Below are 21478 nucleotides of genomic sequence, written 5' to 3' on the forward strand. Positions count from 1 at the left end.
ATGCTTTTTGAGATTGTGTACTTGCATGCAGGAGAGGAGAGGCTGCACATTGAACTTGTGTGTGTGTGTGTGTGTGTGTGTGTGTGTGTGTGTGTGTGTGTGTGTGTGTGTGTGTGTGTGTGTGTGTGTGTGTGTGTGTGTGTGTGTGTGTGTGTGTGTGTGTGTGTGTGTGTGTGTGTGTATGTGTGTGGTGTGTGTGTGTGTGTGTGATTCTGCAGGAGAGGGGAGGGTTGAGTCTAAGGGGTGGGGGGGGGGGGGGGTCATCGTACACACACATTCAGACACGCACACACACTCACTATAATTGAGTGAGACAACTCTCCCAAAGAGGCATTACTCAGTGACAGCGCCAAACCGAGCATACATAAATGGACTTCCACAGCTCATCGAAGCATAATAAGGCCCAGCGCTGCCCTCGCTGTCTGAGGCGAGGAGCTCAGAGCTGTGCGGTTTAACCAAACTCAAACATGTAACTCGAAGAGACACGACTCCGCTCTGTTGGTGTCAGAACTTGTTATTGATCCACGGGGGGCATCACTCTGAGTGAAGTCCCACACTCTCAAGTCCATTATGGGAGGTTGTGTAACTAACTTTTGTGCCTTGCCGACTTTCAAGTAACGTGTCAACCGAGAGACCTTGCTCGACCAACGGACCGTGGGATGTGTCATGCGCTATTCCGGTGATTCAATGTTCACGAGAGGCTAGGATAAGTGCTTCTAGAAGACAGCCGCCTTTAACAGCACTAGACAATGCCGCAACATCGACCTTATATATGTACAATGATTCCTCTATCCTTCTTTACGTGCACTCCTGTTTATGTATGGCAGAGTGTCATCGACGTACACCCTGTCGGGGGATTTATCGTCTACATCTCGGGTTAGTCTTCGATCTGATGAACCCTTCACATGGAAGAAGTTAAGGAGAGGCAGAGCTAGTGGCTGTGATTGAGCCAGAGAGGGAGAGAGAGAGAGGGAGAGAGTCCAGTCCATCGTGCTACACCGTGCTCAGGCGCGTGGCCTTACCTGACCAGCACGGTCGACATACTGGCACTTTTGGCCGAGGGAGATGGGAGGGGAATAGGTGGACGAGAAGACAGGCTCCTAGTAGAGGCAGAAGGGTGAAGGAGAGGGTGAAAGTGGGCGGAAAAAGAAAGTGATAAGATGGATAAAGAGGTCGTGAGCATGCAGATAAAAGAGCTGGATGCAAAGGATGGGCAGCAACACAACATGCAATTGCACTGCATCACCATGACAAAAGATGTGAGATGCTGAGGTGTGTTTCCTCTACAGGAGGAATTCTACAGGAGCTAGGCTAGTTGCTTCCCTCTGCAGCCCGTCACGTTCTTAGTACTGGGCACACACGGATTGACCTTCTCGTCTGTATCTGGGTAAAAAGGATTTCCCCAAAAAGTATCCCACTGAGCTTAAATTGTTGATGGACTAGTTTTGTTTGGCCTCATGGCTTCAGCAGGTTTCCACTTGAGCTCCAGAAAAAGCTGTTGAGCTTTATACAAACGGATTACTTTACCTGTATCATGAACTTAAATAGCACTTGCAGGTCTAAATGTAGTGTGGCAAAAAGTAAGATATTGGCTTGGAAACTTGAAGTGGAATAAAAATATCCACTCAAGTTCCCTAAAATAGCATTACTCAAGTAAACTCAAAGCATCTATATAATGTAGTTAAGTACAGGACATTAGGAAACAGGAAATAACCATGGTGTAGCTCCCCACATGGTAAGAAGACCTAGCCACCCATGAAGGCACTAGATCTCTGTCTTTCTAGTCTCCTTTTCTATCCAGGTTTCTTTCTGGGAGTTTTCTCTTTGAACAATGAATTGTAAGATGTATCCCTGGACGGCCAGTAAACACGCGTGCACGCATACTGTACAAACAGACACATGCACGTGCTCTTTTAATGTAATGCACGTGTCCTTCACGTCTTTGTGAACAAGTGCAGGTACCATTTCAAGCATTTGTGACATTGTCAACGGAGGACGCATTGGACGTCAGCACAAGTGCAAAGAAAGCTGAGGGAGATTTTTGGGGGGGGTTGACCCCAACACACATTTACACACACACACACCAGGCTGCAATTTTGAAAGCATAGGCCCAGAACAAAGCTGATTGGATGAGGGTTTTGGGTTTTGCAAGGGGTTGGCTGGACTGTCAGCGGTTGGCAGTGGGGATGGTGGGCAGGGTGGGGCTTACCCACAACTGCTCAGACACAGACACGGGCAGGTATTCCTGAATGACCGCCACCCCTTCCTCCTACAAGAGGATTGGAGACAGGGAAGGTACAGTACAGTGGAGAAGGGGAGCTGGAGGCTGAGGATGACCCCTGGGTGGAGGGGGCATCTCATTCCCAATGGATTTATAGGAGAAAAAATACCATGAAGGTCTGAGCAGGGACAGCCCGCTTCAGCTATACAGTATAGCAGTACAATACCAACCAATATGGCAATAATTAAAGTTTTCACGGTGGCTAGTATCAGAATGTTATTTGATGAGGTTTAATGCAAGTTCCTGAAACAATATTTTTGGAAGAATTCTAATGTTGTTTAAAGCTGTTGTCCATATACAATACTTTAAAAAGTACTGTTATCAATACTACTGATCACTGCTATATTTGAGAATTTCTGTGGTAGATTGAATAACAAATATAACTCCATGATTGCACATATTGCACCTTCATTGTAAATGACACTTGTACATTCAAGTCACTGTACAATATGTGGAACACCCCCTATTGAACACTTATTTCCCCAATGCACACTGTGTACATAATTATTCCCCATCGGATACTGTACATATATATACATAAATGACATTATATATACATACATTTGCTTATATATTACATTAGATATATGCACTTGTATGACTGCATGCAACACATTAAGAATCCTAAATGGTGAAACTTGTGTGTTGAGTATATTTCCTGTGTATTTAATGGTGTGTCTATGCATATAAAGTTATTGTTATCTATACTGTCTCTATACTGACCAGTGAGACCATGACACGCTCATGCCCCGGGAATTCATTTGACTAGGATGATTGAGGCAAAAGGCATGTTGGCATGTGCTCTCTTGCCATTTTCTCCCTAATACAGTAAAACAATCTTTCAATGTGATTACACATACTCCCAAGGGTTAAAGGGAAACTCTTCCTGTCAAGTGTGCAGATTTGATGGGATCTAGAGGAGAGGATGGGCTGGGATGGTGGAGGGGGGATTTGGGATTTCTCCCAAATGCAGCCAAGCCATGTGATTCCTCAGAGACACTGGCCTATATGCTGTCTGTATGCAATGACCTACTGGAGGTAACCCCCGAAATTTTTACACTACTTGGCTCCCACAACAGATGGGCGAAGTTAGTTTCTAGTGGTATGGTCTGCTGCACCGTGAACCCAATATTTTATGCGCACAGTTTATCACACGATGAACCCCTAAGTAGCCGTTGGTTTTTGTCAATGTATCAGGGTTTCAAGTTTCAATTAGAGACTGAAATCGATGTCTATGAGCTGATATCCTCAGCAAATCACAAAAAAGTGGCTGTTTGAATGTTTGTCTTAAACCCATTTGGGATCATCAATATCTCACATCCATAGGCACTTGATAAATTGTCATTTTGTCACTTTCTTCAACTCAATAAATCCCACTTGTAGACAAATAAGTCTTTTTTTTAAACAAATGACGCTGTCTTGCTTCACGACAACACCCATTTAGTCAACTTATCGACCCATCGTGTGCAATAATAAGCATACATGGTAACGTATATAATAGGATCTTTCTAACTGTTATCGTTGTCTACAATTCATACCTTCCACATTCATTAAGTCAGACTTGGAAAACTAACATCCTATCCGGTCATTTTGTGCCGGACAGGACTTATTTGTAGATAATTGTGTCACCGCATTAGTGAGTGGCAGCTGACCTTTTTCTTGTAGGTCTGCTCTGTCTCCCACCGCTGAGCCGGCTGCTCAGCGGCGGCGGCCACCTTCCCAACTTCTTGCTTCTTGTTGATGCGGTTCCTCCAGTCCTCCTCACCGCTCTTCTTCAGCAGTACCAGTCTAATTAAGGCAAAGACAAAACCCGGCATAAACCTTTCAAATCTCACAAACTAAGGAAACAAACAGCTAAAGTGAGAATATAATGCACCACGCACCACTCAAATAACAATAACAAACAATATAGATCCAAAATTAAGCATGTGCTCCACCTGTGTTTGCCGTGCAACAATATCTCTGTCCATTTAATAGAGGTCATGAGAGGAGGGGGAAATGTTGTTAAGGTCTCGGAAGGCACCGAGAGGAACACTGATAACGGATGGCTTAACGGTGGAGGAAAAGTATGTCATCATCTGTGCTATTTGAGCCTGGACAGGGTGAAGAAATTAGGGCATTAGGAGGAGGGTAATCTCCACTACTAGATTAAAGCTCACTGGATTCCTCTGGTCCACACAGATCTCCATGGGGGCCTGGAGGAGAACGTAGTATGGCTAAAAATAAACAACCACCGAAAGGTAAAATGGAGGTGGAAACCTATATTCTATAAGGAAGGCCACACAGAGCTCCATTCTTGGACTTGAGCTGTGGCCTGATTCATTCAAAAATGTTCTGGAAACTGGTGAGGTATAATATTTGACCTTGCCAGAAAGCTGAAATAAAGGTTTTACTTTGAAAGTCAGATCTACGATTTGCATATGGGATTTAGGGTACAACGTCAGCTCAACTCAAACAAAAAAAAATGACCTGAGACAAAAATCTTGAAACCACCACGCACCTTTCTTTGATGGACATCTGCTTGGCAGACATGACGTCAGAGAGATGATCCCCAGAATCGGTGGGGGATAGCAGGTCACTGGTGTGGACGCTGTGCCTGCTGACGTCTCCTGTATGGTCCAGAGGCAGGGACTGGGACTTGACCAGCGCCTGGGGAAAGGACTGGGGCTTGGGCAGGGTCTGAGGAGCCACCAGGGACTTCTTAAGAGGCTGTTTGTCCGACTGGGGCGCCACCTGCGGATGAGGCTTGGTGAACGGTTGGACAAAGCTTTGCGGTTTTGGTTGTGTTTGCGGGGGCTGGGCCAGCAATTTGGGGTGGGTCGGCGAATGCCCCAAGGGTTGAGAGTATGGTTGTGGTTTGTGTTGGGTCAGCGAAGGCTGCTGCGCGGAGGGCTGTGGTATACTCTGGGAGCTGGAAATGTGAGACACGCTCCTGGATGATGCAGCTGTGCTGGAAGTTTTGTACGACACTGTGTGATCTGGTAGATCTGAAAGGAAAACGTACAAACATGTATTACACTCACCACCACACGGAAATAATTGCATGCATGCCCAGTACATCTTAAAGGGAAACCTTACCTAAGCCTGGACCTAAACCTTGCTTTTTGGGAGTTTACCCAAGTGATTTGGTCTACTCCTAAATCAGAATCTTTCAAATGATCGAGTATTGAGAGACTACCCTTCGCCGACTGCTGCACACTAGGGCAATTGTGGTCACTGAAAGTGCCCCATTGTACTAGATATTGCGAGCTGCTTAGCAGGTTCTGATGCATCAATCATTTGGGTCCACTCCCAAAATCGAAAAAATACGGTGTAGGTGAAATCAAATTATAAAAACAGTTACGCTTGTTTACTATAAATGTACGCCACATCAGCATATGGAGAAGAGAGGGTTTCATCTGAATAAATCCTGTGTTACTGAAACACATCGTGCACTCACTCACACGGACATAATATTGCTTGCTGTGAAACAATTGCGGGACCAGAGCCAGCGCCTTCAGGCACCCAGTGTAAAGAGTAATGAGCCTTTTCTATAGAATACCACACTAGAGTATCTAGAGCATGGTGTCCCTCCATGCTGCAGGACAGGGCTCCCATATTGTGTCCGCCGTGTCCTTTACCTCTCTCGTACAGGGGACCGTGGCCCCCCTCACTGGCACTGTGACATCGGCCGGAGCGCCGTGCACACGGCCGCACCACGACATGACCGTTTGCGTCTTCTCGTTGTGTGACAAGCTGCCTGGCAAGGGGGGTTCCCGTTTTGCAGACAAAGGACATGCATGGAAACAACATGCTAATTAGATGCATGCGGCCCCACACGTCTCTCTTCCCTCCCTCCCTTCCTCGCTCCCTCACACTCTCTGTGTGGTTTAAGCAAATCACACAACCCCAGCTGAGACAAGCGCCGGCGGAAGGCAGCCATGCGAGGAAACATGCTGCATGAAGCAATGAGGATAATGACAGTAGCTTGGTTTTCCACACATTGCTTTCTCTGTCACTCCACCCCCAATTTCTCTCTCTCTATCCCTTCCTATTTCCTCTCTGCACTGCCCTCTCGCCACCCCTCCCCTCCCCTCCTCCTCTCATCTTTCCCACCCACCTGAGACCAGACCTCGACCCCTGTCTCCGGTCCTGACGGCGTGCTGGGGCTCTGGGATGGACAAGCTGTGAGCGACAGCAGTGGCGTCTTCTCCGCCCCTTTCTTCTCCTCGTCCTTGTCCTCCTCCTCCTCCTCCTCCTCCTCCTTTTCTCTCTTTCGTCTCCGGGGAGACTCCCCGGTCCGTGGCACACCGGCCGCGCGTCTGCTCCGCCTCGGCTCTCTGCGGGCGGGGGTCGGAGCTGGGCTGGCCGCAGGACAGGGGCCGGGGCTGAGGCTGGGACTCGGGGGCTTTGAGCTGGTGGTACAGCTGCCTGCCGTCCCGTTCCCTGTCGGGGGAAAGCGATTGTCTCGGCTCGCTGTCTTCTCTGGCTCCTCCCTGCTGTCCCCCCCAAACCTCCTCCACCCCTCTCTCCTCCGGCTTCTCGCTCCTCCACTGGTCACGGGCAGAGGGAGGAGGAGGAGGCACAGGGCCCCCTCCATCTCCCCCGCCCCTCTGGCTGTCAGCTGGGCACTCGGAGAGGAGGGGAGGCGGTGAGGAGGAGGAGGCGGGCTCCCCCAACTCAGGGGGGCTGGGGTCCCCGCTCTGGGTCATGGAGAAGTACCTCAGCGCCCTCTCCTGGCGCTCGCTGCCTGCTGGAGGCTGGGGCTGGTGATGATGGGGTTGGGGGTGTGCAGGAGTGTAGGGCAGGGCTGTGGACTTCCCCGGGGGTAGACCCTCGTCGCTCCTGCCGGGCGCCGCGGTTACCGCTGCGACCGAGGCGACGGCGGCCACAGAGCGGACCAGGGCGGCGGACAGGGGCTCCAGTTGAACTCTGCCTCCATTTTGCAGCTGTGGGAACAGAGGTTGGTGGTTAGGATGGGTAGAATATGGAGAGGAGAGATGATGTTGGACGAAACAGTTGAAAGAAGAAAGGAAGGAAGAAATGAAAGGATTGATCACAGCTAGAGGGATGTTGGAGGAATTAGAGGGTGAGATGGAACTTTCATGAAGGGATGGCAAAGGGTCAAATGGGATAGATGGATGGATGGATGGATGGATGGATGGATGGATGGATGGATGGATGGGTGGGTGCATGGTTTTGATGAGAAAACAAGGGGCCGAGCAGATAATACAAAACAAAAATAGCCATTTTTGAAATCCTGCTAACGAAGCCACATTCACAAAACACCCAGAATGGCTTTGGCAAGGAAGTCCGGCAGTCAATAACCATTCATATTTTGTTAATTATTTTGTTTCTGTTTACTGATCATGACAGTTGAGATGATTTGTTGTTATATTATTTTGAGGTTTTCCAGTTCTTCTCCTACGCACCTGTCCCTCTATATAGGTGTGCGGAAAATCTGTCTCTTTCCCGTCTCTAACAAATCAAGGTGAAATGCCTGTGAGAATTACATTTTTAACTAATATTGTAACATAAGCAGTTTTGAATACAACCTGGTCCCATGAATAATAATTAAAAAATAATTATTATTTAGGGTTAACAAATAAAGCTGAGTGAAGTTTTTTGCAAGTATTCATGAAATATAAAGGATATGGACCTTGATTCCCCATGAACTCAATGCCACTTCTCGTCACCCAGCTGCGATTTGAGGTTCTGTCTTAACCCTTTTTCATTCATTATATGGACACTCGATATCAAAGCCAAGCACACACTCATACTTTTCACTTCAAGCTAAGCCAATAAATCACATACAGCACTAAACCATAGAATATCCTATGCTATGAACAAGCATCGCATAAGAGTAGCTCACCTCTAGGTCCAAATGGCCATAATTAAGATTTAAGGCATTGAAGATATTGCTGAAATAACATTTTTAAACAGCTATTGTGTTACATTATCTTTTTGACACGTACAGCCACGGACTCTATTGTATTACTCTAAGTATCACAGATACTTAAAGTAATATTACATGCTAAGCAAGCTCGTACAAGCAGCAACTGCCAAGTCTATGCACTGGTCAGTAGGCGCCAGCATGGGCATTAAATGCTCTTAAACCGCTACCGATGCAACCGATCGGAAGCTCTCTTCAGGCAAGTGATCTTACATGTTCTCCCTGATTGGCCTCTATGTTTCCATTTGATACCGGAGAGGTATCCATTGGCTCTGCTTCCTGTATGGACAACAGTGGATTAACTACAACCTTCTATGCCAGCCTCACCATTGAGGTAAAGGGTCAGTGTCAATATGCATCATTATGACTTCTTGCACAATTGAGAGTAATTGATGAATCATGAATCGACTATTCAGTGCATTTAGGAATCTTAAAGACATATGTATAACAACGTACTTACAGTATATAGCACATTGGTGCCACTAGCTAGTAGCCTAGTGTTGGTGAGAATCTGCTTTATCATTGGTGTTTCAAAATGTGCCATTTTGAAAAAGTGTTATGGAGAAAACAGGAATTGTGAATGACTTGAGGTGGCCTTTCAGTAGTCTTTAAGTAAGTAGAGAGCATACTGAACAAACATATTTAGGTGTGTTTTGGTACCAATCTAAAAGTCTATGGGGCAATAAGGAGGGATACAAGAGTCTGAACTGAACAACATTTTGAACATGGCAGGATTCAATTACAATGAATACTCCACTAACATTTATTAATATAATTATTAATTAATATAAACATTTACACTCATTGTTGACTTTTGTATTGCTTCACTATATAAAAACCCCGCAGAGCACAAGAAAGTTGTACCTGGTCCACCTCTCCCTGAGTGATGGGTTGGGTCTGGAAGCGGGTGTTGGCCCTGCGCTGGCGGGTGTCCCCCCGGGTCCCTGCCCCCTCGGGGGCCTGGCCAGTGGATTGTGACAGGCGATTAAATAGGGCCATCTTCTCGGCCAAGCTCAGGGCGGACAGGTCGGGTTCGTCCGTGAACAGCTCCTGGCCATCCCCTCCGAGGCCCAACACCAGAACCGTCTGCAGGGGCTCTTTGGGTTCCTGGTTCTCCTTCTCCCGCTCTTGGTCTTGGACCTCTGGGTCTGGCTTGGAGGAGGCCTGGATGCTGAGGAGGTTAGAGGGGCAGAAGGCGAAGGGGTTAGTGCATAAATAAACATAAAACACTACTATACTCCATTATAGAAATGGTCCGTCCAACGGTCCATTCACATATCAGCCAGGTTATTAGAGCTCTTGCCAGTTCTAAGGGGTCCAATTTGAATGACAGCAGAACAGACAATAAGGCGGGAGGCTCAAACCAAGCAAACCTCTGACCTTCCCATGACATTCATGTAGGAGAAAGAGGAAGGTTGGAGAGGGAAGGTGTGGAAACCGAGCCAGTGGGGCACGCTCAACACGGGTTTCTTTTCCTCTATAAGGCGCATCGGCTTTTCCAACCGAGGATAAACATGCGCAGGGGGTTAAAAGAAATAGCGAGAGGTAACATGAGACGCAACGCAGCAATACAGCACAGCAGCCAGGAGAGGGCAACAGAGGAGAATGGCTGTCTGACACGTTCAACTTGTAGCTCCACACATATGGTTTCTAGGGTAAAGGTTTTTGCTTTGTGTCTTCAAGCATGAAGCATGATTACAAAAGTGGTAGAAAATGATGGCTGTGCAAGTGTGCAACAGTCGAATTTGTTAGTGGCCAGAGTGTGGGGTCACTTCAGATTAAGCACACAAGATATTCAATCCAACTCTGATCTCACACACATGCTGCAGACACACCACACAAACAATATTTGCTGTGTTTCCCCTACTATAGCCATTAATCTTGAATGCTTACCCACTAATCCCTGTTTACTGAGAGATTTTAAAGAAAAGCCATATGCAGCAGAAAAGTTCACTTAACTGTAGTACAGAATTACAGGTTTTGCAAGGGAATAAACCTTTGCATCCAAAATGTAGACACATAATTCAGTGTTTGTTAAACCCTAAAAATAGATTTACATAGTTTAGTTTAAATAGTTTAAAGTCCCCAAGAGATGAAAGGAGTGGGACGAGACTGCTGGTATTATAATTTGATGAATACCTCGGGCTTTTTTTTAAAACCCATTTTAATGACCACAGTGAATGAATGTAGAAAAGGAAACTGAACTGCCCAGAACGGCAACATTTAACTAGATTGTTATGGCGATAAAAATGTATTCCACTTATTTCTGGGGGGAAAACTGATAGAGCACAAATAGACAAAATGAACTTGAAAAAAGCGCAAGGAGACACTGGCACATAGATACATATAGACTAATTGACACTCACTCACTCACTCACTCACTCAGTCCAGGCCCACAGTACCTGCAGCTAATCATGCTGGTGTTGATTAGAGTGGGGCTGGGGACACGGGCTATGGCAATGTGGCCCAAGGCCACAGGATGTGACGTCATGGCGGGGTCACTTCAGAGTGAAGGAAAGAGGAAACAGGTAGGAGGAAGGGGGGAGGGGGTATGGGGAGATCCCATAAAGAATACAGAATTACAGACAGCATGAATGTGAGGAAAAAGATGATTAGAATGGAATGATGGAGAGAGGTACAGGGAAGGAGGGGAGAGGAGAGGAGAAGGGTGGAGGAGGGCAAAGGAGAAGAAAGGAGGGGGGAGGTGCAGAGGGGAGAGGAGAGGATAGAGGAGATGAGGCTAGTCGTGAGGAGCAGAGAGGATAGAGGAAAAGACAGGGGAAGAGAGGGGGCAATATTGATGAAGGCCGCGAGTTCAATGAAAGGTTAGGAGAGCCCTCTTTCTATTCTCTCCCACTGTAATGCCTGACATAAAGGAAGGCGATGACATAATTTGAGAAGCTTAAATAACCCCAGAACAATATCCTAAACACCTACGTTGTCACGATTACTTGCACTTCCTTGTTGGTAACTGGCTGAGTGTGCGAGCGGTCCTGGACCCTCCGGAGTCGTCTTTCCACCGCCGCGTTGCGCGAGGGGGGTTTGGGAACGCCTCCCTCTGATGTCCTCTCCAGCTCCTTCAAAACAAATCAATAAATAAATAAATGTTTGTCGTTTTGGGTCTTAGCGATAGTGAAGTGCGTAAAAAGTGGCACATCCTACCCTGAAGAGGGATCTCTTGGCAGCCACACTCATCTTGGCTCTCTCGTCGACCTTTTCTTCGTCCATCGCTACAAGATAGAGGAATAATAGTATTGTAAAAGTAACAGAGAAAATACAGTAACCGTATGACCGCCAGTGAAAAGTAGCCATGTAAATCACAACGGTAGAGACAGTACTTGCCTTCGGCGTCCTGTAACTGTGTCGGACTCAAACGAGGCCTGGGGAGAGACGCATGCAAATGTTAATATCCAGTGTCTGTATCTGGCCAAGAGCGTAGCTTTCAGAAACACTGTCATCCCAAGAAAATGATCTACCTTCATTTTGATAAATGCTGCATATTGGATGGAATGTTCTATAAATTTTAGATTTCTGTTATCAAAACATTCCATATGTAATCATCGCCAAAGTCCACTCTGTTCTAGACGGTCTGGGAACAGTGCCACTGTTCATACACTACATCAAATACTAATGAATGCAGGTGTAGCCATAACCAAATCTTCCGCTCTCATGTAAGGCATGTTAATCATACTTTGCTAAAAGAGTTTCTATATATTCCAAAACAAATTCCCAATAATAATAATAGGTTGGTGCAATGATGCACTCCGATAGTGAAGGCCTCCTGTACCTATCAGACTCCAGCCGCTCTGCTGATGTAATGGGCTGAGTCCTAAACCGCTCCGACATGCGGCTGTCCCCCGGGATGATGTAACGACGAGGCCTCCTGGCACCCCTGTCACGATCGCCGCCATTAGCTGGATCTACTTCCGCTGCTGATACATCTACTTTAGTGGACTCCCTTTAGGGACGGCGTGTCCATTTGGAAAGATTGACAAAGACCACACACACAAGAAAAAATCGAGGGAGGGAAAACTATGATGACGGATAGGTTTTCACATGGTTTCAGTGACTTATTAAAAGTTTCCTGCCAACCACACACAAATCAGATGAGGTAGCTTACGTGTAGGTTACTTGTAGGTTTATACTGCCACACAAGCTGAGCAGAATACACCTGCACGACAGCCCCATTATCAATCGGTTTCAGCCACTTACAACATGCACCAGCGACCCGCTGCCAAAAAAAAGAGCTTGAACACCAAACTTCTTAAAGTCCTTGCTCAAGCTACATAAGGTTGATAAACCACAAACTCCAGAATATCAGTAGCATAGGAACTCAGTATAGCTACAGAAGTTCGAATATGTGCGATGTATTCCACTAAATGAAATTTTCACATCACTAGGTATATTTTGTTATATGGGGCCACAGCACACAGCTTGCAGGGTTAGACAAGGTGGTTGGCAATGCAAGACAGCACCCATGCCGCTTGACCTACAGCTCAGGCTTGCGGTTGGCGTTCTCCAGATAGGAGTGTCGAAGTTGTGCGACAGACACCCTGGTGTCCAGGGCGCCCACCTCCCCATTAGCGAGCCCGCCGTCCCTGGTGTGATGCCCAGTCGAATCGGCCTCTCTGCCGGCAGCTGCCCTCTCCATGCTCCGGTACTTGGCGGAGCGCTGGCTTACGCCTATATCCGACATGGAGCGGGTTCTTATTTTAGGCTTGGGACCTCCACTTGACTCTGTAGTCCTGTGTCTGGCATGGGGGAGAGATGAGCCCTTCTGGAGGTAGATGGCCGAGTCCGACCTTTGGTTCTCTTGGGCCTCTTCTTGATGCTGCTGCTGCGGCTGCTGGTGATGTGTCTGAGCCTCGTGGCCATGCTGCAGTTGAGTCTTTTGTGCCCTTTGCAAGTCTGGCCGAAGTCTTTGAGGTTCTTGTCTATGTGACTCATGCTCCTGCTGTCTTTGACACTCTTGTCTCTGAGGCTCTTGCTGATGTCTCAAGAGCTCATAATGATCTTGCTTTTTAGGCTCCTGTGGTTGTATTTGGGCCTGCTGATAAACCACCTGGTGCACAGGCTCGGGATCCGGCTGCTGCCTGGACGGGTGATGCGGCGAGGAGTCAGAGTGCTCCATAGCCCTGTATCCTCTCTCCTCCCGACTGTCGTGGCTGGACCAGTGGTGCTCCCCCCCCTTTTCTCTTGCCCTCTCCCTCATCCTCTCCCTCCCTGTCTCTGTTGGTCTCTCCTTGTCCCAGTACTTGTTGGGTCGACTTACCCTTTGCACGCCAGGACCGTGAGTCTCCCACTCTGCATTTTCCTGCCAGCTCCGCTGAGGGTCTTCCGCACTCTTCTCCCTCCGACGGATCTCGGAAGGCAGCACTGCCTTCCGGCTCTTGAGGAGGCCTTCTGTGTGGGCCTCTTCCTTCAGGGACTGTCTAGCCTCCAGCCTGGCCTCTCTGTTGACAATGTAGATCTGGTCAGCGCTCACTCTCCTCCTTGGCTGTACCTCTGGAGGTCCGGATAGCTTGTTGGTGTTGGTAGAGGGATGCACAGCCAGGTAGGGTTGTGGGTCCATGGCATGCTGGGGCTGGGGCATTGAGGGGTAGTAAGCCATTTGACTATGTGCCACTTTGTGCCTTGGGCTTGGCTGAGGCTGAGGAACAGACCTTTGGTAGTTGGGGTCTGAGTGCTGCTCCATGTACTGTGGGCTTCCCCCCAGACCACGCTGTGTGTTGGCTTGTTGTCTGTCAGGACTCGACTCGGCTTGCCTTTGGATGGATTCGTCCCTTGATAGTCTTTCTCTCACTCTGATTCTTAAAAGGGAGGATAGATGGACATTGTGTTTTAGTGCTAATTAAGGAGTGTCAATACTCTCCAAATGAGATGGAAGATTGTTTAATTATCAATCAAGAACCCACATTGGCGGAAAGGGAATATAAATTACGAGCGAAGATCCATCTTTCTCAAATACAACTACTTTCGCAAAACAGAATGGTACCAAAATCAATGATACAAGTAGGCCAATTAGCCAGAAAGGATATAGCCAAACCACCCATGTGCTTCAGTAATTATTAATTTCAACATGAGAATGTGACATGAAATGAGAATATCACACAACCAAATAGGCTAACTCCTACACTACAATGTGAGCAAGGTCAAGCAACAGCATGAACAAGATGTAACTTTGGCCTTGAGTTTGATCGACACACACTGTGTCCATGCCAAAAAAGTAAGCTAACTATTTTAATCTATGACCTTTTTCACCCTAAGGAGGTCAAGGTTGCATTAATCTCATTGCATTTGAGATGGCATGAAGGGTTTAAATGGTACATGAGAACACACCGTACTATTGTGGCTCAACACCCTTTACCCAGGCGTTGATCGTGCCAAACAGCCATTCGTGTAAAGGTACATTATCTATATTTCAGCACCGTGAAAATGCTATTAGGATGCACAAGTAGCCCACATTGGTGATTAAAAAATAATATAAGATACTACTTATGTAAGGTATTTTTTATCTTAAGCTCCTAATGAAAGCAGCTTTGCTAGTTATGGCAGATGGCAGCACCAAAAACACTTTGGTGCTTTGTGCTTTTGATAAAGTGGGCAAAACAGTGTTTTCGAAAGATATTCATAAATGCATATAACCAATGAAATGGTAGAATTATTTAACTAAATCTCTTATCTGTGTCTCAGTTCATCTGTTCTGTCTATAAATCTCAGTGGGTTGACAGAGATCATAAGGTACAATATATCACAGGTACAGTAAGGTGGCAATTTATGGAATCCGCGTTTCTGTCCACTCAAAAAATACACCCTTCCTAAGCCTTTTTGTCTCCAGCTAATCCAACATTTTCGCATCACATAGGGTTTATCTCTTTAATCATCAATCTCCCCTCAAAAGCCCAATTCCCAATAGCTTTTCACATTACAATATCAACAGTGACGAGACAGACCTACATGTAATTCCTACAGCCAACTTCAGTCAGTCGATGTGATTTCAGAGGAGTTAATAAGTTCTGAGGCTGGTGGGCAAATTAGCAGACGAATGCTGGCACAGCCGGGTGATGTCTGACTGGGTGAGGACATGGGGTTGAATAAGGGTCTCACCCCCATCACCTCCCGTTCAGTCACACCGGTCACCTGCTGATGAAACCCTGAATATAGCCTGACACACCAGCATAAAACCTCACAACCCAAACAAAATAATGTACACACTCTTACAGCGTTCCACATTGTATTTACAGTGTTCATCTTCGCCATGAAATGTCACATTAAAGAAGAGTAGATTGATTGTTTTCCACTTCCATCACTGGTTGAAGTACCCATGCTATCTAGTGGCTGGACCATGCTGTATATAATCATTCTGTCCATTTCTATGATTCTGACCTTATTTGCATTGTAAGTTAAGTTCCAAAGCAAACTGACTTGGTGGATGCTGGCCCAACCTACCGTTAAACTGGGAGTAGCAAGGGCTAAGTGGGGTAATCATATCCCACCCTGTTAGCTAGTCTCTCTCACCATAGTCAGCCTCCATCGCTGCCCCTAATTAACTCCCCAGAGCACCGTCCTCCGTGAAACTAGATCCAAGAGAGTGTGACTGTGAGTTCCAGACCTTTAGAGTCTAGAATATTCCCTCCGCACTCAGTGCATTAAATCTACTGTAGTGGGACACTTGGTAGGCAATTTTGACCTTGCTCATGCATAAGAATGTAAAGCTTCTGTGTTTCTATCGTTTATGGTAATTCATGCCATAAATGTTAATGGAGTGTTTGGTCTAACTTGCACTGACAGGGATGAAATAGCTTTAGGAGATTTCCTATTGCCTTAGTTTAACAATTTAATTTAGACCGTAGACATCAGGCATGTCAGACACGCCCTCCTTATAAAGGAGGCTGGTGCTTCAAGCTGGTACGTCATTGTTAATACACTGTTAGTTTATTAGCAATAGATGACCCCTTGACTTCTTCAGGGGGGAATGTGTTAAAACAGCAATCGAGATGCTATGGCAGATCTTGGCCGCCATTCTATTAAAAACTGTTCTACAGTTTGGCTAAGATGGCGGCTGCATTATGGCAGCTGCATTTAAACTTGAAAAGTATAAATAACAGCACATATGCACCAGTGTTCCGGATTAATGAACCAGGACCACGGCCTGAACTCACCCCTGTCTGTTGAGGATACTTTGGGCCTGCTGCTCGATGAACAGGTCACCTGGGGAGATGCCATAGCGCATGGAAGGCAGCGAGGCGCGGCGGGCAGTGCGTGGGGAGCTGGGAACCTCTGCCAGGGTGTAGTCCTTAGCAGAGGCAGGGTTTGGCTCCTGAGGGGCGGGGACCTGGTGGTGGTGGTGGTGCTGATGCTGGGACTGATGCTGCTCGTGGGTTCTCGTTCTGGAACCGACCGGAAGGTCCTGAGCTCCGCCCCCCCGGTGGTAGTTCTCCATGTTCATCACCCTCTCCCGCTCGGAGAACTTCCTGGTCCTTTCCTGTGCAGGGAGAGGGGCGTGGCTTTGGTGGGAGGGGCTAGAGGTGGGGGCAGGAGCGGGATCTGGGTGAGTCCGCATGTAAACTCTGCCCATTCCCGCGCTGTATGGCACTCTAGGCTCCCGCCCCTCATCCCCAACTTCTATCTGTCGCTCGCCATCTCGCCTGGCAGGAGGAGCTTGCCGGTCGGACATGTCTGGCTCGCGGCGAGAACGGTAGCGCGGAGTATAGTCCATGTCGACCTCCTGATCCAGAAGGATGCCGTAGCGCTCGGAGAGCTGACGGCGGCGCTCGGCCTTGTAGCGGGCGATGCGTTCGGCCTTGGAGCTGAGACTGGAGGGGTCTGCGGGGCTCGAGGTTGTCGTGGAGGAGCTGGTTAGGAGGACTGGCTCGACACGAACCAGTGTCGGGGCAGGCCGGCCTCCACTGTCACTACTTCTGACCCGGGATGATCTGTCCGGAGAAGTCACCTGCATCTGGGGGATCTCTATCTCCTCCCGGCTGTAGCGTCTCACTGAAAATGAGGGTGGGAGTATAGATATTTAGCGTCATGCCCACATGCAGAGTGACAGAAACATTTCAACATGCTTTAACAAAATGCATCATGTTTAAAGATTAACCAAACCTGAAAGTGCCATCTCCGATTGGACACAGGCATTGTAATTGCTACATCTTATTGGCTCAAATATGTGCCGAGCGATGTCACCTGCCATCGTTTGTATGTTAAGTTATATCACTTGGCATCAATTTGAGTCAATTGCTGATTGCACATGTGGTCTCTTTTTTTTCCCCTTACACTGTTCCTTTCAAGCAAGCCACTCAAGCAAGCCATCCAAAACATATGTAGACATTAACTGTTGGGTGAAGATTATCACAGGAGCATTGAGGTCAAGGTAATTAATTTTAGAAGTGACAAGTTTTGTTTTATCTCTGTCCCTGCTGTAGTTTTTTCAGGAGCTAAAGACAACTACACCCTATTGTAGGCAGTGCCTGACGAAAAGATTATTCATTACTATAGCACATTTGGCAATTACTAACTGAACAGTTTTCATCAATGCATATTAAGGGGTTAAATTTATCGTGGTTATCAAACTTGCTCAACATACAAATTAAGATCCTTTTTCATCTGGCGACCATCTTCATTGGCATTGGGAGAAAAAAAAAATAAAATTCCACCTGCCACACGCCACCCGAGTGACGTTTTCAAGGCCCTCCAGCACAGAGACACAGACAATGGGGTTGAAAACACACCAGTATATTGTCGCTATTGGGCTAGGTGGAACAAGCCTGGAGCAGATGGACAACATGTCATCGCAAGGGCTCCTCTTTTGTGTATGTTTGGGGATGGCGTTTTTACCGGTTGCTTGTCAATTACTCTAACAAGCAACAAGCATACAGCCACTCTGATCCTGGGCCCAATCACCTAGACCCAAAACAGGTGAGGCTTCTCAAACCACACCACCCCCACACCACAGAGTCATATGTGGGTTTTTTTACATTATATATAACTAATATATTTTTGCAGAGTATCCCCTACAGTACTCCTTGGGGTGCAAGCATGCCATGAAAAACACAGGAGTATTGCAAATTAAAAGAACATGTTGGATGAACTACTTTCTCAAGGAAAATACTTAATTGTGTCCTTGGGTCATTGAGGAGAGGTACAATATAATAACATAATGGGGGTAAGTAGAGTGCAGTGTCACTCAGGTTTTCACATAGCAGAGGGCCATGCTTACCCATCACACATGGCTCACAAGGGTCTGACGCACGGGTGTAGCGTGGCGGATCCTCCTCCAGCATCCTGTTGGCCACGAGACCGCCAGGCACCAGTGCGGGTGGACCGTCGCTGTCAATCCCCTCCAGGCGCCGGGCTATCCTCTCCTTCCTGCCAAGGTCAAAGGTCAACAAAGACAAGGTCACTATACAACATAGGAAAGTGTAAATACTTACACAGGAAGTAAATGGAATTGACTGACGTGAGTGCAGTACCTGTTCATTTCCAAATCACTCGCAACAACGTTCTCAAATTGTTTCTTTAATTCTGAAACTGGTTATTTGGGGAGGGGGGAAAAGGGTGTTTTAGTGAGACAGAACTATGAGAAAGCCACAAGTTAAATGATTTACTCAATTTATTCTCACCCTTGGGTAAGACAGCCAAAAGATTGGCATCGATGTCTGAAACACTCTTGACCAAGGCGGCCCTATCAACCACGAAGAAGTCACTCTGAAAGCTGAAAAAGGACAAAAAGCCACAACACAGGCGCATTAAAATAAAATAAATTCAAATCAAAGTTTATTTGTCACTGGACTGGTCAGGGGCCTGCTGGCCCGCTCTGCACCTGTGGCTGGTCACTGTGGGTTGGGTGCCTTCTGATACTGGGGGGGGGGGGGGGGGGGTGCTGGGGCACAGTCTGGTCCAGGGTGGGGGTTGTGTTGTTCTGGTTGTGCTTCACCTATCTCTCCCAGAGCCGGAAATCTGGGTTGTTGCTATATGGCTAGGGATGTGGCGGGCTGCTGCAATCTTGCCCGTCAGGCTGCTGCATAGGCGTGCTTTGTAGATGTCCTACAATTTTATTACCACTCATACTGGCTTAGAACACACACCCACACAAATCTTACTCCAAAAAACAACACCACCAGACCAGGGTCTGCGGGTCAGGAGGGGTGCGAGTGACTCGGGTCCAATATGCTTGGATGGTTCGCACCCCCTACACCCCACAATTTTAGTTGCATACACAAACAGCACACATTGAGCACTGGGGTTTCCAGAGTGGATGGGCGCTGATGGGTCGTAGTCGGGGTGTGGTTGGCTGGGAGGACCGGGTGAATTTCCATCAACTTAATAAATCACGTTTTGTCAAATACATGTTGTTGCCTGATGTTTCTTTGTTCATGTTTTGTCAAGTACATATTGTTGTTTGTCTCTTTGTTTATTTGTCTCACATGTGGTGATTCTCCCTCCCCCTCTTGGAGTAGTCATGATGAGTAGCTCTTTATAGATGAAAACATCGTAAGATCGTTCCCCAAAGAGGGGGATTGGTGGCGGACTTGTATCATAACAAAGCTGTGCTCTTGTTACAGTATCTACAGGTCGTCCATAGGACAGAGTTATTGGAGCAGTTCTTGATGATTAATAAAGAGTGGCATCGCAGGTTGAGAATTTAACTCCACTTGCAGATTAACTATGTCTTGGATGCAATGGCATACAAATACTCTGTGTTGTATGCCCAGCATGCTGACAGCACAAGGAAAAAAAATAATTTAAAAAATTAAAGTTTATTTGTCTCTTACTCAATCATACAAGTACAATGTGCAGTGAAATGCTATGCTTAATAAGTAGAATAAAGAAAAAAGAAGAAAAAAAAAAATCTATATATACAGAATATATACAAGAACAATGCGATACAGATGAATTGTACAGTTGGGTTAAACCTATAAGAGTTGAATGAGCTGTCCAAAGATATACACAGATGAATTGTACAGTTTAGTTTAACAGATAAGTATAAGCATGATCTAGAAGGAAAAAAAAAAAATCATATATATGTGTGTATATATATATGTATATATATCTATATATATACTGTTTATATATATATATATATATATATATATATATATATATATATATATATATAGATATATATATATATAGAGAGAGAGAGAGAGAGAGAGAGAGTTAGAGAGAGAGAGAAAGAGAGAGAGATCTGTGTATTTACAGAATGTAGGTATGTATATTCTAAATTAGTAGACTGTTATAAATATAAGGTAAGGTGCTTAAGTCCCAGGTGTGTGAATAGTGAGGTTATTGTTTTATGAGGTGGGAGGGCATCCTCTTGGGCCTAGGCAATCATTCAGTATCCAGGCCTGAGGTCAGAAACTCCTCATGAGCCTCTCTGAGTTGGTCTTATGGATGTGGTACCTGACTATAGTAGAAGGAAGAGGCCATAACTGGGGGCTGGGAGCCCTCATGACTCTCCTGGCCTTGGTCCAGCACCGCCTGGTATAGATGTCTTGGAGGTATGGAAGTGCACCGCCTGTGATATGTTCTGCTGACCCTACAGTACCACTCTCTCCAGGGCCTTTTTGTCCTGCTTGGTGCTGATGTATAGAAATTACGAAGTACCTGGGGAGACTCTGAGATTTCCTCAGACATCTGAAGTGATACAGTCTCTGTCGTGACTTCCTCACCACAGTATCTGTGTTTGTTGTCCAGTCAAGTACTTAGTGATCTGATCTGACACCAAGATACTTGAAGTTGTCCACCCTTCGATGTTTAGAGCAGTGTTTCTCAAATGGCGGTACTCATACCACTAGGGGTCCTGCAGGGGAAACTCTGGAACTGAAAAATATATATATTTTTTTTTAACTATTTGTTATATATGTTTAAAAAAGCACATACGACGCGCATGAAGTACATTATTTATGTTCATTTTCTTTTCTTCCAATGCCAGTGAAGGGGGTACTCAGCTGAAAAATTATCTTAGAGGGGGTACACTACTAAAAAAAGTTTGAGAACCACTGGTTCAGAGGGCTGTAGATCCTCTCCTCTGTCCTCCCATAATCCACTGGCATCTCCTTCATCTTATTGACATTTAGAGGGAGGTTGTTGTCCTGACACCACAGTCAGGCACCCCACCTCCTCCAGGGTGGCCTTCTTATCGCTGTTGGAGATCAGGCCTGCCACAGGTGTGTCGTCAGCAAACTTGACAATGGAGTTGGAATCAGGAAGTACAGCTGGGGGCTCAAAACACAGCCCTGGGGTGCTCCTGTATTGAGGGT

At 46.5% G+C, this 21478-nt stretch overlaps 1 protein-coding gene across 7 annotated transcripts in view; it reads right to left on the minus strand.

Moving 5' to 3' along the window:
- The window catches only part of svilb (supervillin b), a 51642-nt gene extending 32735 nt beyond the window's left edge, over positions 1-18907 (minus strand). For 2 of the 7 annotated variants that reach the window (XM_080011340.1, XM_080011342.1), the window contains exons 1-17: positions 18839-18907; positions 18689-18746; positions 18436-18584; positions 16376-17210; positions 12707-14023; positions 12001-12171; positions 11556-11593; positions 11376-11443; positions 11151-11290; positions 10616-10714; positions 9078-9384; positions 8427-8492; positions 6381-7209; positions 4782-5268; positions 3934-4069; positions 2210-2269; positions 1023-1100 (exon numbers count right to left, since the gene is read on the minus strand). In XM_080011340.1, coding sequence (XP_079867466.1) covers positions 1023-1100; positions 2210-2269; positions 3934-4069; positions 4782-5268; positions 6381-7209; positions 8427-8492; positions 9078-9384; positions 10616-10714; positions 11151-11290; positions 11376-11443; positions 11556-11593; positions 12001-12171; positions 12707-14023; positions 16376-17210; positions 18436-18584; positions 18689-18696 — 4788 coding nt within the window. In that variant the 5' untranslated portion in view covers positions 18697-18746; positions 18839-18907. The remainder of the gene's footprint in view (positions 1-1022; positions 1101-2209; positions 2270-3933; positions 4070-4781; positions 5269-6380; positions 7210-8426; positions 8493-9077; positions 9385-10615; positions 10715-11150; positions 11291-11375; positions 11444-11555; positions 11594-12000; positions 12172-12706; positions 14024-16375; positions 17211-18435; positions 18585-18688; positions 18747-18838) is intronic. The other 5 variants (XM_080011344.1, XM_080011343.1, XM_080011341.1 and 2 more) reach the window with 5 other exon arrangements.
- Positions 18908-21478: the final 2571 nt, after the last annotated feature.

The sequence above is a fragment of the Zeus faber genome (assembly GCF_960531495.2).
Source record: "Zeus faber genome assembly, chromosome: 12".
In the NCBI taxonomy this organism is placed as follows: domain Eukaryota; kingdom Metazoa; phylum Chordata; class Actinopteri; order Zeiformes; family Zeidae; genus Zeus; species Zeus faber.